The 15337-nt window shown below is 42.7% G+C and overlaps 1 protein-coding gene across 19 annotated transcripts in view; it reads left to right on the top strand.

The window, feature by feature from the left end:
• The window catches only part of Rbfox1 (RNA binding fox-1 homolog 1), an 825209-nt gene that overhangs the window by 734383 nt on the left and 75489 nt on the right, over positions 1-15337 (top strand). For all 19 annotated transcript variants that reach the window (XM_090324596.1, XM_090324586.1, XM_090324602.1 and 16 more), the window contains 4 exons: positions 3219-3272; positions 6176-6268; positions 8319-8379; positions 12957-13010. In XM_090324596.1, the coding sequence (XP_090180722.1) occupies positions 3219-3272; positions 6176-6268; positions 8319-8379; positions 12957-13010 (262 nt within the window). The remainder of the gene's footprint in view (positions 1-3218; positions 3273-6175; positions 6269-8318; positions 8380-12956; positions 13011-15337) is intronic.

Raw genomic sequence — 15337 nt, 5'->3', positions numbered from 1 at the left:
TTACACCCTAAGAATCTGTTTTTACTAGCCAAATATTGCTCACAAAAGCATCCTGGTTGTAGGATACATGTGGAGCATGGATTCCACTGTCAGGCCTCTGCTGCGTTCTGAGTGGCCTTCCACCCAACAGCCTAGCCGCCCCTGGACTATGCTCATCTCTGCTAGGATTACAGGGTGTGTACCACCTGCTGGCCTTCTGTTTTGTTCTGATCATTTTGGCCTTGGTAACTCTTTATTGAGATTGCAGCCCCTGGGACTTTTCTTCCATCAGTCCCTCCCCCACCCAGTTCATTCTCTTTTCTTTGGGATGCATTTGTCTCAATATTTGACATGAAATCCTGTCGGTTGGTGTAGATTTTGTTGTTGTTATTTGTTTGCTTTCTTTTGTAATGGAACATCCCTTGGGGTAAGAAGTTAAGTAGCAGCAATAAAAAGCAAAAGCCAGCCCTTTAGATAACATACCGTGAGCTAATGCATCTATTCTTATTAAAAAGCATTGATTCCAGAGGCTTTTACAGGAAAGGTCAGCTGATCCCAGGCCTGGCTATGTTCCTCTTGAGATGCTATCAGCTCAGCTAGGGACCAGCTCCTCCTGACTAAATGAACCTTTGTGTGTATGTGTTAGTTACCCATTAGCTGTGGGAGAGGGGCTTTCACGTGATAGTTCCCTAAATGCCCACAGTGGATCATCACACCCACGCGCTCTCTCTGACCTGCTTCTGAAGCAATTTCAGCGCCATTCCTTGTTCTAATTGCATATATGTACATGTGTGGCTGTGACCACATTCCTCTTCTTCCTGTGTTCGAGGGGCATACACTTGTAATCCCAGCTACCCGGGAGGCTGATATCTAAGGATCACAGTTGAAAGCCAGCCCTGGCAGAAAAGTTCAGGAGGTTCTTCGCTTAACTAGCAAAATGCCAGACTGGATATGTGGGTCAACAGTAGAGCACTAGTCTTGAGCTCTGGCTTGGCATTTTTCTTTTATGCTTAAGACTTTGGACCCTCTGGTAAAAAAATAATTTTTAAATCTTTCATGAATGTCTTCTCCCCCCCCCCAAAAAAATTGATCTCATAGTTGTTAGCACATACAAAAATATGCTTTGATGACCATTTCAGATGGATCAACTAAAGACTAAAGATGGGAAGGCCAGCGTGGCAGAGCTGAGTTCAATTCCCAGCATCACAGAATGGTCACAGGCTTCTCTGTGCCTTGTCTGATAATGCAAGGTTGCATCGACCATGATTTCATGAACAATGAAGTCGTTTTGGGGACATGGCCCCATGCCTTGCATTTCTACATTGAAACCAGGCCTGTAGAAGGCTACAGAGCTGCCTTGGTTGGGGCTCTGCATGCATCCTTTGAACTGTTGTTTACCTGGATGTTTGATGTTTGCATCTGTGAAACAGTGTTCCAGAGGAAGACTATTTAAGCTGAGAATTTCTAGAATTGCCGCCTCAGTAACATATTTGCTCAAACCTGTGCCTAGGAGCGTCTAGATTTTTCTCTGGACACAGCCATGGAGACAGGCCGGGCGTGTTTAAGATGTCGTTGAAGGCTGCCAAGCCCTAACATTGAGCAAACAAACACTAGCGATTTCTGCGAATGAGTCTATACGAATTTGAAAATGTGCCAGCTGTGTTTATATCATTAGCACCAAACTTCCCAATTAAACTGTTGATACTATAAATATAGCACACAACTCGCTTGGCTCAGCGGTAGGCTTTACATCAGCATTTTTCTTCCAGCTCGTTTTACTGGTTCTAAGAATCATCCACCCAAAGGCAACTGCCAAAGAAGCAAGCGTGTGAGATGGCGCCAGGCATATGGTCCACTCCTTCATTTAGGGAATGACACATGCTAAGATCACTTTCTGATCGCTTCAATCTTGGCCAAATCTTATTTTTTCAGGAAGTGTGTGTGTGTGTGTGTGTGTGTGTGTGTGTGTGTGTGTGTGTGTGTGTGTGTTTCATAGATGGCATTTGTTCCATGTCTTTGGAAGAAGCCTTTTTCAGGCATCTCTTGATCCATAAATATATGTGTTCCTGGGCTGTTAACGCCTGATATCCATACTTTAGCATCTGTGTGAACTGCCTTGTCACAGGCAGTTGTGTAGGAATTACTGCCTTGGAGGTGCTCGGGGAGCTGAAAGATTCTGTACTAGGCGATCAGGTTCACCTTTGCACAGCCCATCCTTCACTTCCCACATTTGGGAAGTTTTCTTCTTCTCTGTGTAACAGGTTTTTTGTGTTTTTCCTTTTCCTCTCAGCCCTCTCAGACTTGGCACTGAAAATGTCCTAAGACAGACTGTTCTCCTCCCCAAAGCGTATCAGAGTATCTCCCAGCATCCCTCACTTCTCTCCATGGCGCGAGCTGGCCATGCCCATCTTCCTCCACCTCCCCCTTTCTTCAGCCTTCACTACTTCCTATCTCTTTTTCCTGTGCACACAGGGGCACGCACCTCAAGTCTGCATTCCAGGCAGATGAGAAATCTTAAATATGTTTACACTGAGTGCACCCATTGTAGGAAGTCAGAAATGTAAGTACCATGGGGGTAGCTCCATTCCATTAAGCTGTCCCATGCATTTGAAGCCCAAACGTTTGTGTCTGGACTTTATTGATAGAGTCACTTTTTGTTAACAGTTTGAAACGCATTTGTTTGTTTAATTATATGGAACTTTACCTTGGGAGACCGTACGTTAGCCTGAGCTAATGATAGTGAGCTCCTGGATAGCGGAGGTGCATCTTACATTGGAATTTTACTTGTCTCCAATATGCGACCTGAGAGTTACAAGTCCAAACCCCCAACATCATGTCCAAATTGGCTACTTTAATACCCAACCTTCTCTCATCGAGGGCGTGTCTTCCAGAGACTGATGAGAAGTCGAGGTGAATCATTGGAGCGATGTGCCATTTTTAACTTTTGCACACACACACACACACACACACACCATGAAATTAACCTGCTAATGAATATTTTGTATCAGGGTATAACTCATCCTGGTAGGAGATGTCATCATAATCAGAATATAGCACATATGGTTTTTTATATGTTCTTTTCTTCAAGCAAGTTACTTAACCAGAGCATAATATGAAATGTATATTGTTGATATTAAACAAGGGGGGGGATAAATGAGGCATGCCTGGGGAAGAGCGCAGCCTGACCCACTTGTTTTTTTCTCCCTCTTTGCTCATAAAATATTTCTGTTTCTTTGCAGCAATTTGGTAAAATCTTAGATGTTGAAATTATTTTTAATGAGCGAGGCTCGAAGGTAAGTGACTTAATCCACCTCAGAATCGCATAGCGTGTGGTAACTGTGTCTGTTGTAAACAAGGAGAAACAACTGCATCAGGTGATGGTGAAGACATGGCCCCAGGGGAGTTCTTTTAGAGACCTCCTCTTCGTTTCCAAAATGGCAGGAGACCCACTGGGCTCCATGGAGAGCACACATAAAGGAGTGATTTAAAGTGGCCATCTTACATGATACGTGCATAGTTCAAATTTCCAGAGGAAATGTAACCGTGCTTAAAAAATAGTAATGGTGATGTTGCTACATTTTTTCAGTGATAATTATGTTCTTGATATTAAAAAGTGAGTAGCTAGTCTCATGAGCACGTATTCATCAAGTGCAGTTTTTTCTCTGGGTAGCAGGGGAGGAAAAAGCTCATATTCACCAACCTTTTGAATCGTATTTTATTAGTGTGTACGGTGGATCCTCATTTTTGCAATGCACTGTGACCCTTGAGTTTATTTTGTGCTAGGACATCAACTAAAAAAGATAGATAGATAGATAGATAGATAGATAGATAGATAGATAGATAGATAGATAGATAGATGGAGTACATACATACATATATGCATACATACATACATAGGTACATCGATACATAGATATAGATTTTCCTAGAGCTTAACAGGGTTAGTGAAACTTAGGGGCTGTGTGAGCAAGTCCAAGCAACTTACGAGAGATAATATATTGGAAGAAGAAGAACATTTTTCAAAGGGTGCTATCAATCAGGGGTTGTCTCTGGAAAAGTGGGCGGGTCTCAAACTAGCAGCCTAAGAAGCCGTTAGAGGTGGGCATTATTGGGTTCCAGAAACTTTGAACTTGGGCCCAGCATCTGTACTGTAACAACCCTTTCAGGGCCAGCCCTAGCATAAAGAATGAAGGCGCCGAGGCCTTCATTAGCAGATAAGATGTTTATGCCCACTGATGTTTCGTTGCTACCTCTACCCCGCTTGTTAAAGTCTCCACTTCCAGCCCTGACAAGGCAGCCACGGTCTCCCTGGAGGAAAGCAGCGATGCCAAGAACAAAAAGGAAAATGATACTGAAAAAAATAAACATAAAAGACTAGAATTGCTGGCAAGGTACACCTCTCCTTCCATGCACGGATAATGTCACAGTGCATGCCGAGAGAAATTCTTGTCAGATACAGACAGATCCTGGTGTAGATCTCCTAGTGTTTTCCTTCCTGGAAGAATTGAGGGCCAGTCAGGATTGGAGAGGTTTGATCACTCCCCTCCTCTCCTGAGGTACCCGTGTTAACCACAACGGGACGCCATTGATGAAATGGGAGGAAGACAATTCCAGTACATGTCCTACCATAGAGAAATTGACATTGCCATCCATCCGAGGACTTATAAAACTCAACCAATTGATCAATCAGTCGATGGATTATTCTCCGTAGCTTTGCTTATTCAGGGGCTTGGTCATTCTTCCACAACTTCAGAGGTTTTGCTCTCATGCTCTTAAAAGTGATTTGACCTCGAAGCACAAGCATCCATCATGTCTGTCTTGACCACTCTGCAGTTGTACAGATTTTATTTGTAAAAATGGAATAGCATAATACCTGAAAGCCTATGTTTACCTGCCTTTCTGTAAGGTTGGCCCAGTGCACATAAGAGTTTCAGCATCACTCCTAAAGTTGACCCAGTTTGCCTGGGAAACCAAAATGAGTCAGGCAAACCTTCAGTGCCGTTGTTCAAAAGGTTGGTGGATCTGTTTGTGAACAAGATGTCCAAGTGCATTGAGGGGCTTTGAAAAATAATGTGTTATATTTTCTGCACTCTTCTTAGGAACATGTCAGTGAAGACCAAAGATGGATTATGACTGTGTCAAATATAGTGGGGCTGGTTTTTTTGAGGCTGAAATATTAAAAGCAAAATGTACCTGTGGTGGAGTGAAGGGTATTATTTATTATCTGTTAGCAAAGCAGGAAATGTTCAGAGTACTATTAAGTCACCTTTTTTTAGTCTTGAAGATTTTTGTCTCCCTACTTGCAGATGTGACAAAGGAATACAAGCCTAGTGCTTTAAAAAACAGGGCAGTCTGTTTTCATGTCTCCTTGTTGGTTAAGGAAACTCACTGAGTTCGGAAGCATGTATAATAGCTGGGAGGCGGGACAAGTATGACTACAACTGCTACTTGTATGGCTTGCATTCTAAACCAACGAAAGTTAATTTCTCTTCATTTCATGTGATTTTTGTTTTGTTGATTAGCACAAAGAGTTTAAGATGTATTACAGGAAAAAAAAGGTCTTTCCTTTTTTTTTTTAAGGCTTGTAACTTTTGTTTTTGAGATGTAAAGGCTGTATAATGGACAAATTTGAATAACCCTAAGATTGCATGAAGAAGAGCTGTTCTTACAGACCACATGCGCATGACTCTCTAGGCAATGTTAGAGGATTTTGGCATTCATGGTTGAATTTCATGCACACGTCTTTATTTTGTTTTACCTCTTAATTTGCATGTTGAGAAAGTGGTTCCCCTTTTTCTTTCTTTCTTTCTTTCTTCTCGTTCTTTTATTTCCTCTGTGAATACAGTGTACATTTACTTTGACCTCATTTTCTCTTGGTTAGATCTATATATTTGTTTTGGTAGTGAGCTGTAGAAGGGGTACGTTGAGCATCGTTTGGTTGAATTCTTTAGAGGTGGTTAGCTAACTGGTGACAGAAGTAAAGAACAAAAAAGCCGAAGCACCCAAACCAACCAATCCTGTGGACATTAGTCGTGTAATGATTGCACTATGTATTATTATAATTTCTCTAATTTGCATGTTACAGAACTGAAGCCAGGACAAGACATAGAGATTAAAGCAAGAGAATGTTACCACGTGGTTGTTGATTGAAATAATAATGTGCATGTTGTTTTCCCCTTCTTACTCCTGCATGCAGGGATTTGGTTTCGTAACTTTCGAAAATAGTGCCGATGCGGACAGGGCGAGGGAGAGATTACACGGCACGGTGGTAGAGGGCCGTAAAATCGAGGTGCATGTTCAAAATATTTTCCCTTTCATCTTTTTTGATAAATGTCTGCTCCATGCTCATTTGTTTCCTGTAGATGCATCACTGGTGTCTTGTATGTGACTCCCCCCTCCCTTCTCATTGTTTATATATATAATATGTACATTATATATATATATATCTTTATATATATAAAAAGGAAAACTGGCCTTACTCTATTTTTTTTTAATTTGACGTTATGTTTACTCTTTTTTTTTGTGTGTGGTGGTTTCTTTTTTTTTTTTTAACTGCTGGAAGGTGAATAACAAAAGTAAGAAGAAAAGGTTACTCAAGTTTATAGTGGTTTCTATTTTTTGGTTTTCCTTTTTTAAATTTTGTTTGCCGTGTTTGATAGATGACGGTGCAGTTAAGGTTTCGTTCCAAAGAGAGGAAGCCAGGATGAACGAAGCAAAGCAAACAGCAGGCAGTGGTTTCTTTTCGTTTTCTGTTCTTACATCAGGGTTGGAGAGAGATCTGCAGTGGTCTACAAATGAATCATTTCATCCAAAATGTTGAAAGCATTAGCATTGGAAAGATTTGTAAGAAAAAAATTAAAATCAATAATAAATGAGGAGGAAAAAATGTGAGAGGCTTTGCCGCAAAATTTTTCATTAAAAATATTTTTTTTAAAAAAAGAAAGAAACCAAATTGAAATTTTGCATTCTGTTTTTTTTCTTTATTTTCTGGTTATACCAGGAATCACAGGATAGTGTCTCCGATTTGCCTCTCTGAGCCCTGCTCATTGAAAAACATATAAATACTACCATAGTCTGAGATTCTAGATCTACTATTTGTACCACTGAGAACTCCCTCAGCAAAGCTACAGGGTCATATTTGTTTGAAATAAAAAAGAAACCTTTTTTTAAAAAATATATATGCCAGTTTAAGAATTGCTTTAGTCTTTGGAGTAAGATGTTGCATATTTTGCCTTTTCATTTCCCCCGACCCCCTTGGACGGTAACGCTAGGCCCCTCTCCAAACTCTCAGTAGCCCTGGTAAATGTACACAAACCATGCTGGCGGTGGTGCAAAATGGTAAGTGTAGTCCATCTACCGCTTCACGTATTTAGCGCTGATCTCTCTCTATACATTTATATCTCTCTCTATATCTATTATCTACCACGTGAAGTTTTTCATTTTTGGTTTTTTTTTTATTGACTTGTTGTATTAAGTTTTCTTGGTGCTTTTTTTTTTCTTTCAATTTATTTCTTTTCTCTTTTTGGATATTGGTCCGCCTTGTAATTTTGAGTGTTGGTTCTAAGCTAGCCTGGGAGGTTCTGACTGGTTTGAGTGATGACCGCATTCTATCCTACTCAGATCGTTAAACTCATCCGTGTGACCACAATGCACCTCCCCCTTGTCCTTTCCTTCCCTGTGACACAGGACTGGGAATGAACCCCCTTCCTCTTGCCTTTGCGAGCTCTCCCCCAGTGTTGAATGCTTGGAGATCGCTTCTCCCCCCACCCCGAGTGTTGCACACGGCTTAAACTCCTTCGTCTCTTCTTTTGATGTAGCTTGTCTCTTCTCTCTCTCCTCCACTGCATGTCCTTCCATACGAACTTAATTTATGTTTGTTTGTTTGTTGATAAAAATAAAACACAACAGCAACAAAAATCCAATGTATCCTATCTGTGTCACCGCAGAATAGAAGCATGCTTTTCAGTCTCCACGGCCTCTTTTTTTGTTTGCTTTGCTTTTCTTTTTTTTTCTTTTCTTTTTTTTTTTTTGTAACTGTCTCGATTAAACTGTTCAAACGAAGGTGACGTTGCTTTACTGACATGATTTGTTAGTTGAAATGGTTATGAAGCTAAATGTAATTCTAAAACCAAAAAAGTATGATTTTTGTTATGCACCTATACTGCCTTTTATTTTTTAATTAAAAATGCTTTTTTTTTACTTTTTTACTTCTCAGTTTTGTTTGGTTTCTGTTTTTGCTTTTGTTTTTTAATAAGTAACCACAATCATAATGCATGCAACTAATGGAATGCCAGGCAGGCCCTGGAACCTGTGCTCACTTAACTTTTCTGTGTACGTAGGTAAATAATGCCACTGCACGGGTGATGACAAATAAAAAGACGATCAACCCCTACACGAATGGTAAGTAGACAAAGCCCCACCAGCCCTTCACCTCGTGGGTGACTCAACCAAGGGATCTCACGTCAAAAGCTAATGTCCTGTGTAGATGACACAGGCAGGGGAGGTGTTGTGTGGCATCTCCCTGACAGCCACCACCATTCCTCCTCAAAGTACCCTCACGTGATTTGGATCTGGCTTTGAGTCTTGTCCCAGATGACTAAGTTTCAGAAAGTACTTGGAAGGTGATTGCGGCCAAGTTCCTCAAGGACAGCAGTGTCTACGTGTCCCCTTTGCTCCGTTCTGGGTTTGCCCGGGTAGGGCCAGTTTTCAGGGTGTGTATTGTCGACCCCCTGAGGACAATGCATTTCTGCACTCACCCAGAATATTTCTCAAAACTGCTCATAAACTGATTTTCTATAAAGTAGGGTTGTATGTAAGTCAGTAGTGTTTGCCTGGCACACCCAAGGCCCTGGGTTCAATCCCCTACACCACCGAATTAAAAACAAAAAGAAAACCACATGTGTACAAACAGTCATTGAAGGCTACTGGGAAAGCTAGACTTGGTGACATATAACTCATGATCACAGCTATTTAGGAAGCAGTGATAGGAGGATCACGGTGAGAGGTAGCTCAGACAAAACCTCGGCACATAACAAGCCATGCTGGCATGTGCATGGAATTGCAGCTATCCAGTAAACATACTTAGGAGGGATACAGCTCAAGGGTGGCCCAGACAAAAATGTGAAAAAAATAACTAAGGCAACAAAGATCTGCACTTGTATCTTGAGTGGAAGAATACCTGTCTGACAAAACGGCAACTCTTGAGTTCACACCTCAGTACCACTAGTGTTTTTTTTTTTCCTAGAAAAGTATTTTGATTCCTTAATCCTCCTAAGTATCTCCTAAAATGTATGGGAGAGGGAAATCTACTGTACTTAATAATACCAAAATTAAAAACAGTGGTGCATTAAAATTAATTATCTGTACCTAATAGAATGCAGTGCCCATAAAAATGAGCAAAATGAAGATAAGCAAAGGTCCCATCCTGAGTGAAAAAAGTAATAAATATACATATATATATATATGATATGATTTCGACTAAGTTCTGTACTGGTAATATAAGAAATATTTTGTATGTAAGCAAAAGGAAGAGATACAGAATCTCTGGGAAATTTTAGTTTGACTTGAAACAGGGAAACAAAGACTTATTTAAAAAAAGAAAGCAACTATTGAAAAACTTTTAATACGAGGCTAAAATATAAGTCAGATCCTGCCTCTTCATGGGAAGTCATGAATTAAAAACAATAGATCATCTGTTGTTTCACAGTTTTGGTTTTCATGTGTGTTTCTTGGAGACATGCATGTATGGAATTCACAGTATTACTTAGGTGTTTCTGATAAAATAGTATCACAAAGTAAGTCCTTTGCATTGGTCTTTGCAGTCAATATGACCATCTGGTGATAATGAATGCAGGTGAAAGCTTTTCTAGTGGTGATGTAGTAGGTCCCTGAGCAGATTTATGAGTTAATGGAGCACTTTGATGCTGAGGGACAATTGGTTTGTTCATGGGTGCTGGTTGACGTCTTTAAGTAGCTTTTCATAAAAACCGCCTCCTTTCTTCCAATGGCTACCTATTTGGAAAAAGTCAGTTGCTCTGCACTTCTAAAAGTGCGCCTTTGAACTCAATAGAATCTGAGCCTCGGCTGGAACACCCTGGAGTGGTGTTTTCTGCTGGCCTGTGTCCCAGCTCCAACAACCCCCGAGTACACACTGCACACTTGACCCGGCCGGTCCGGGGGGATGCATGCTTCAGGCCTTTCACGCCGGGTAGAAATCCAAGCCTTGCCACTGGCTTAGTTCCCATGAGATAGCTTTGGCCTGACCACTGTGCGTGCACTTCCTGGAATTGTGAGATCACCGTCCTGTGTACAGTTTTCCAGATCCCTGCAGTGTTCTTTGGGGTGTTTTCTGGAACATTCCACCCAGCAGCAGAGCCCTGAGGAAGGCGCTGTGGGGTTTCTGTGTGTGCTTTCTATCACCCACTGCAGCAATAGTTAGCACTGTGACTTCTGGCCAGCATTATTCCCAACAAGGCTGAAGGCCCCTGACTGGGGGCAAGCTAAATTTGCAGGGTGTGGAGACATGCTTAATTTACTGATTCAAACCCAGTCCTTGGCTGAGACCTGGCCTTGGTGATCTCTGAACTGCTGTGCATCTGACACAGAGCCAGACCCCACGTGCGTGTATATCTGGGCCTCGCTCCATTGCCTTTGTGTGTGGGGGGCGGGGAGGAGGGGGCGCCTTGGGAGTGATGGGCTCTACCAGCTTTTCTATTCAGCTGTAAGCCTCATTGTTCAATTTAATGTCCTTGATCAAAAATCTTGGAATTTGCAAGGCCTGGGGATGTAATACTAACTGCCTAAGAAATTAAAAAATGGGATCATTTTGTCCATCTTCTTGACAACGGCAGGCTCAGCCCTCCAGCAGGCTCATCCCAGGGGAATCTTCCAGGTACTAGCAGGAGTTACAAAGGCAGTGTGCCCATTTGCATTTCATTTGCATCCATTTGCATAAGCCTGAGCAAGCCTTGAGCAGAGGTGATTTTCAAGGGCTAGCTTTTCATGGCCTTTGGTGGAAGACAGTCTCCCAGAGCTGAGACCTTTACTGGATATAGAGCATCTATAGATTGGGACTAAGTTTCCTCAGAGAGGGGAAAGAGCCAGCATCCGAGCCAGAAAACAAGCCACAGAAAATGTTCTGCGCTCAAATTTTTTTTAATTAAAAAGAATCAAATCAGTGTTGACAGAGCACCAAATATTTGCTGAATCATTTTAGGTACTGTGATTCCTGTTCCTGGGTCACATGAATATGTATGCCAAAAATAGAGCTGGGAAGTGAATCAGAGACAACTAAGAGAAGGAATGCAAATAACAAGTTTAAGGGGCGATTCTGTGAAGAAATGAGATCAAAGTAGAATGATTCAGAAACAGGTAGATGGGCGGATAGATGGATAGATAGATGGATAAACAGATGATTGATTAATAGACAAGAGATAACTGGCTATACAGAATAGATAGATTGCTAGGTCCAAACAAACAAGGAATATAGGCAAACGAGGGAAATGTGATTTCTGCAGCCATAGATACCTCTTAGAAATGCTTCTTTGAGAAAATAGAAGGCTAATAGGCCTAGCTTATGATCATTAAAATGTGATTAAGAGGTCCTCATTTCATGGATGTTGTACCCCAGGTTTATATTGCCAAAGGAGGTATTTAAAGGATTTGATACGGATGTGTACATGAAGTGAGATGGTTCCCTCCGTGCTATTCTCAGAAGCCCAGAGTTTAGGAAGCCAGGCCTGGCCCATCTGCTGCATCCGGGACCTCAGTTTTGGAGACATTCTGGGAGACTCCAAACGTTGACTTCCTTCTCTTCCCCAGAATGCGCATCCAAGGACATTTTGATATCTGGCCCTCTGCCCTGAGATGCAAAGGCAAAATAGAATACTTAGCTCACACTGAATTTCAAGAGTTCTGGAATAGGGGCTACTAGAAAGATTTCTCAGCCACAAGGAGGGAAAACAGCCACAGAGGCCATTATTCCTTAAAACTAACTCTTCAAAATGTCTTGAAAATACTAAACTTGCAATGGGTTTACCTATTTGTGAACCCTCGTATATGCTGTTTTTCTGTATCACAATTTCTGAGGAACCCTGAGCCCCATTAAAGAAAGCTTTCCATCTTCTATTTTGAAGAACCATGGTCTGTTAATCTCATAGACAGATTACTTGAAAGTTACCTTAGATATCATTGATTAAGGATTTTACCTCCCCTGGATGCATTAAAATGTATTCCGTGCTAAATCTCTAGGGGATTAAAAAAAAATACCGTTTTCTTTAGTATTCAAACAGCACTTCAAAATTTCCCCGTATCTCAAGGTAATCGCTAGGAAAGACAATAGGTACAGTGTGTTTCAGCAAAGAATTTTGTATGAGTTTCCAAATTCGTGTAAATTTAATGCAAAAGACTTGTGATGGATTATCGAGCGATGACATGTGAAATAAGACAAAACTGAAATTATTATAGTGGTTCTAAAACTATTGATACGGTAGAAAATTAATTACATCATTTTCAAAAGGCTTACCTATACCTTGCTGGTAGTTTCCCTTCCATTAACTTGTATTTGCAGAAAAATCAAAGAAGGGCAAGAATATATTTTCTTATATATGGTTTCTGGATATATTTTGTGCATTGAATGCTCAATCTATGTGTCTTTTAACTGTAGGTAAATATATATATATATGTATATTAATATTATATGGGTATGTGTCCAGAGATAGATAAACAGACAGGTAGATAGACAAACAAATCAATGTACTTAAATAACATGTAGTAGAGGCCCTTGATTCAGTTCCCAGTACCACAAAACAATGCTTCTAAAATATGTGGACTTGCTATGTCCTGGTACCTCATGCCTATAATCTTAGCTACTCAGGAGGCTGAGATCAAAAAATATAAAACATACTTCAACCTTCCTATGTGGATCATGAATGTCTGAATCAAAACTGATGACAGTGTTTTTGTGTGTTTGACTTAAGGCTGGAAATTGAATCCCGTGGTGGGTGCCGTCTACAGCCCTGAATTCTATGCAGGTAAGGAGTTTTGCTTTCCGCTTGCATGCTGGAATGCTGGTCTTCGCTAAATGTGCTTTGCCTGTCCAGATGGTTTCTTTTGGGCAAAGCCAAGGGTATTTAAAACCAGTTAGTAGACGAGAGAGCCATTCCACTGTGGGGTGAGCAGGGCCCCGATTCTCGTTGGCCCTTCACAGTGGCTCTGCCCTAAAGGAAAACATCGTGGCTTTGTTCAGTCTTGAACAAACCTGGGGTGGCCCATACTCAATGGGCTCCATGTGCCTGGACGTGTCTTTGTGTTGTGCATTTCCGTGTGGGGTATCCCTCTTCTCTCTTCCTTGGCAAAGCAGAGAGAGCTGGCTAGGGAAGCCCCAGAAGCCAATGATGATTTTGAAAACCAGAAGAAAAACAAAAAATTAAACTGATCTTTCTTGGATCTGTGAAACAATTCCCCTTAGCAAGTATACTTCTTTCGGCTTTGCCTTGAGAATTGGTCTCTCTTCGCCCTTCCTGGGGAAATCAACCCTCTGGGGTGGGGGGGGGGGTAGGGAGGGCACCTCAGCAAATCAGGGAGAGGAGAATCTATAATCACCAGTGGCTAGGATTTTCCCATCCTGAGGAGCTGGGCTGGCCTTTCCCTCTTGCCCAAGGTCTCCTTGCTCGGCATCAGGCTGTCCCCCAACCCCTAAAGGCCTGGCAGCAGACGTAGCCAGTGGGGAGGAGGAATCGTAACGAGTTCTCGAAGACCTCTCAATTATGTGATCTCGCGATGCTGAGCTGTCCTCCTGGATTCATTCCTCCTGGGATACAGCATTCCTGTCTTTTCCCTGAGACAAAGCAAAAACCCCGGAAGAAGAGGAAGGGTTGGAGGAAACTTAGCTACTGATAGACAAAAGCAATTTGCTGAAAGTCAGTGAGTGGAGGGTAGACATGATGTGGCTGTAAGCCCAGCCACGGGGGAAGCAGAGAGGGGTAATCAGGGTTTGAGCACAGCCTGAGCAAAAGCTAGCAAGATTGTCAGGGAGAAAAATAAAAATAAAAAAACAAAAAGGTAGATCTGGTGGGTCATGCCCAGCCTGTCTGTGACTCAGGAGGTAGACACGGGAAGATTGTGGTCCAAGGCTAGCCCAGTCTAAAACATCAGACCCTATTTACAAAATAAAGCAAGACGTGGCGGAGTGTCTACCTAGCATGCAGGAGGCCCTGAGCTCAAACCCAGATCAGAAAGCAGCGTGGGGGAGCATGGGGCCCGTGTGTGACTCTGGATGGCGCCCCTGCGTCGGCGCCGTATCCCCGCAGGTGAGGAGGGCTTAGCAGGGCGGCTGTCCCTGGTTGTCCCGTGTGAGGACCCAGCAGCAAGGTAAGGAACATGGCACCTGAGCCCAGACAAGGCCACCTCCAACCCTGACTCCCTCCCTCCCCCGCACTGTGCTCTGGACAAAGTTACTTAACCTCTCTGTGCCTCAGTTTCTTCGCGAGGGCTGCATAAGGTATTTCTTAGAATGAAAGGGACTGACGTATAAGGAGTGGGTGCCCACGGAGCCTCGGTAAATGTTTGGGAAATTAAAAGTGACGACGTTCACGTCTCACTTGTGGGAGACGGGGAGAGTGAGCTGAGAACGGCTCTGGGTGTGAGCTCGAGTGTGCAGGCTGCCCCGGCTTCTTTTTCTTTTTTCTTTTTTTTTTTTTTTTTGGTAACTCATGACAGAGCTAGATCTGCAGTTCTTCATGTGTCCACTCCAGGGGTGATGTTCTGGCCTGGTTGTCTGTCCATCCGTTCAGGGACACACGGCGTCCACGGGATCCGCTCGTCCAAAGCTGATGAGAGGGAGGGAAGGCGGAATGCGGCTGCTCTGAATGTGCAGGCGATGGCGTCGGGAGAGCAGCTGCCTGCAGAGCAGCCAGGGTGTCTGCACGTGCGGGGGGGGGGGGGTCCTGTGTGCAGAGTCACGAGGGCTGCAAGGCATTCCTGGCTGTGTTCCCCAGGGACAAGCCACATGTGTCATGTGTATGTTGGCGGGTGTTGACGAGGTCTGACTTACATGAGAATAAACCCATCTGCATTCCTCTCAGAGCCCCAGAACAGCAATTCAGATTAGCCCAGGGCTCCGTGTCAGCAGTGAAGGCCTTGGGCTGCTGGTGGAGAGTAAATTAGAAGGTGGCAAAGCAGTGAAGACCTGGGCCCTTGCTAAAAGCACTTTACCTAAATGAATGAGTTCAATTCTCATGGCAACAGTACAGGTGAGGAAGGAAGGGTACAGAACAAAGGTGGTGCCAGGGGGTTCTGATTACTCAGAGTGCCAGATGCAGGGCCCAGGAGGAACTCCTGTTTTATATTTATTTATTCA

The sequence above is a fragment of the Megascapheus bottae genome, chromosome 36, assembly GCF_031878675.1.
Source record: "Megascapheus bottae isolate mThoBot1 chromosome 36, mThoBot2.hap1, whole genome shotgun sequence".
In the NCBI taxonomy this organism is placed as follows: Eukaryota; Metazoa; Chordata; class Mammalia; order Rodentia; family Geomyidae; genus Megascapheus; species Megascapheus bottae.
This window is presented reverse-complemented; position numbering and strand designations above follow the sequence as displayed.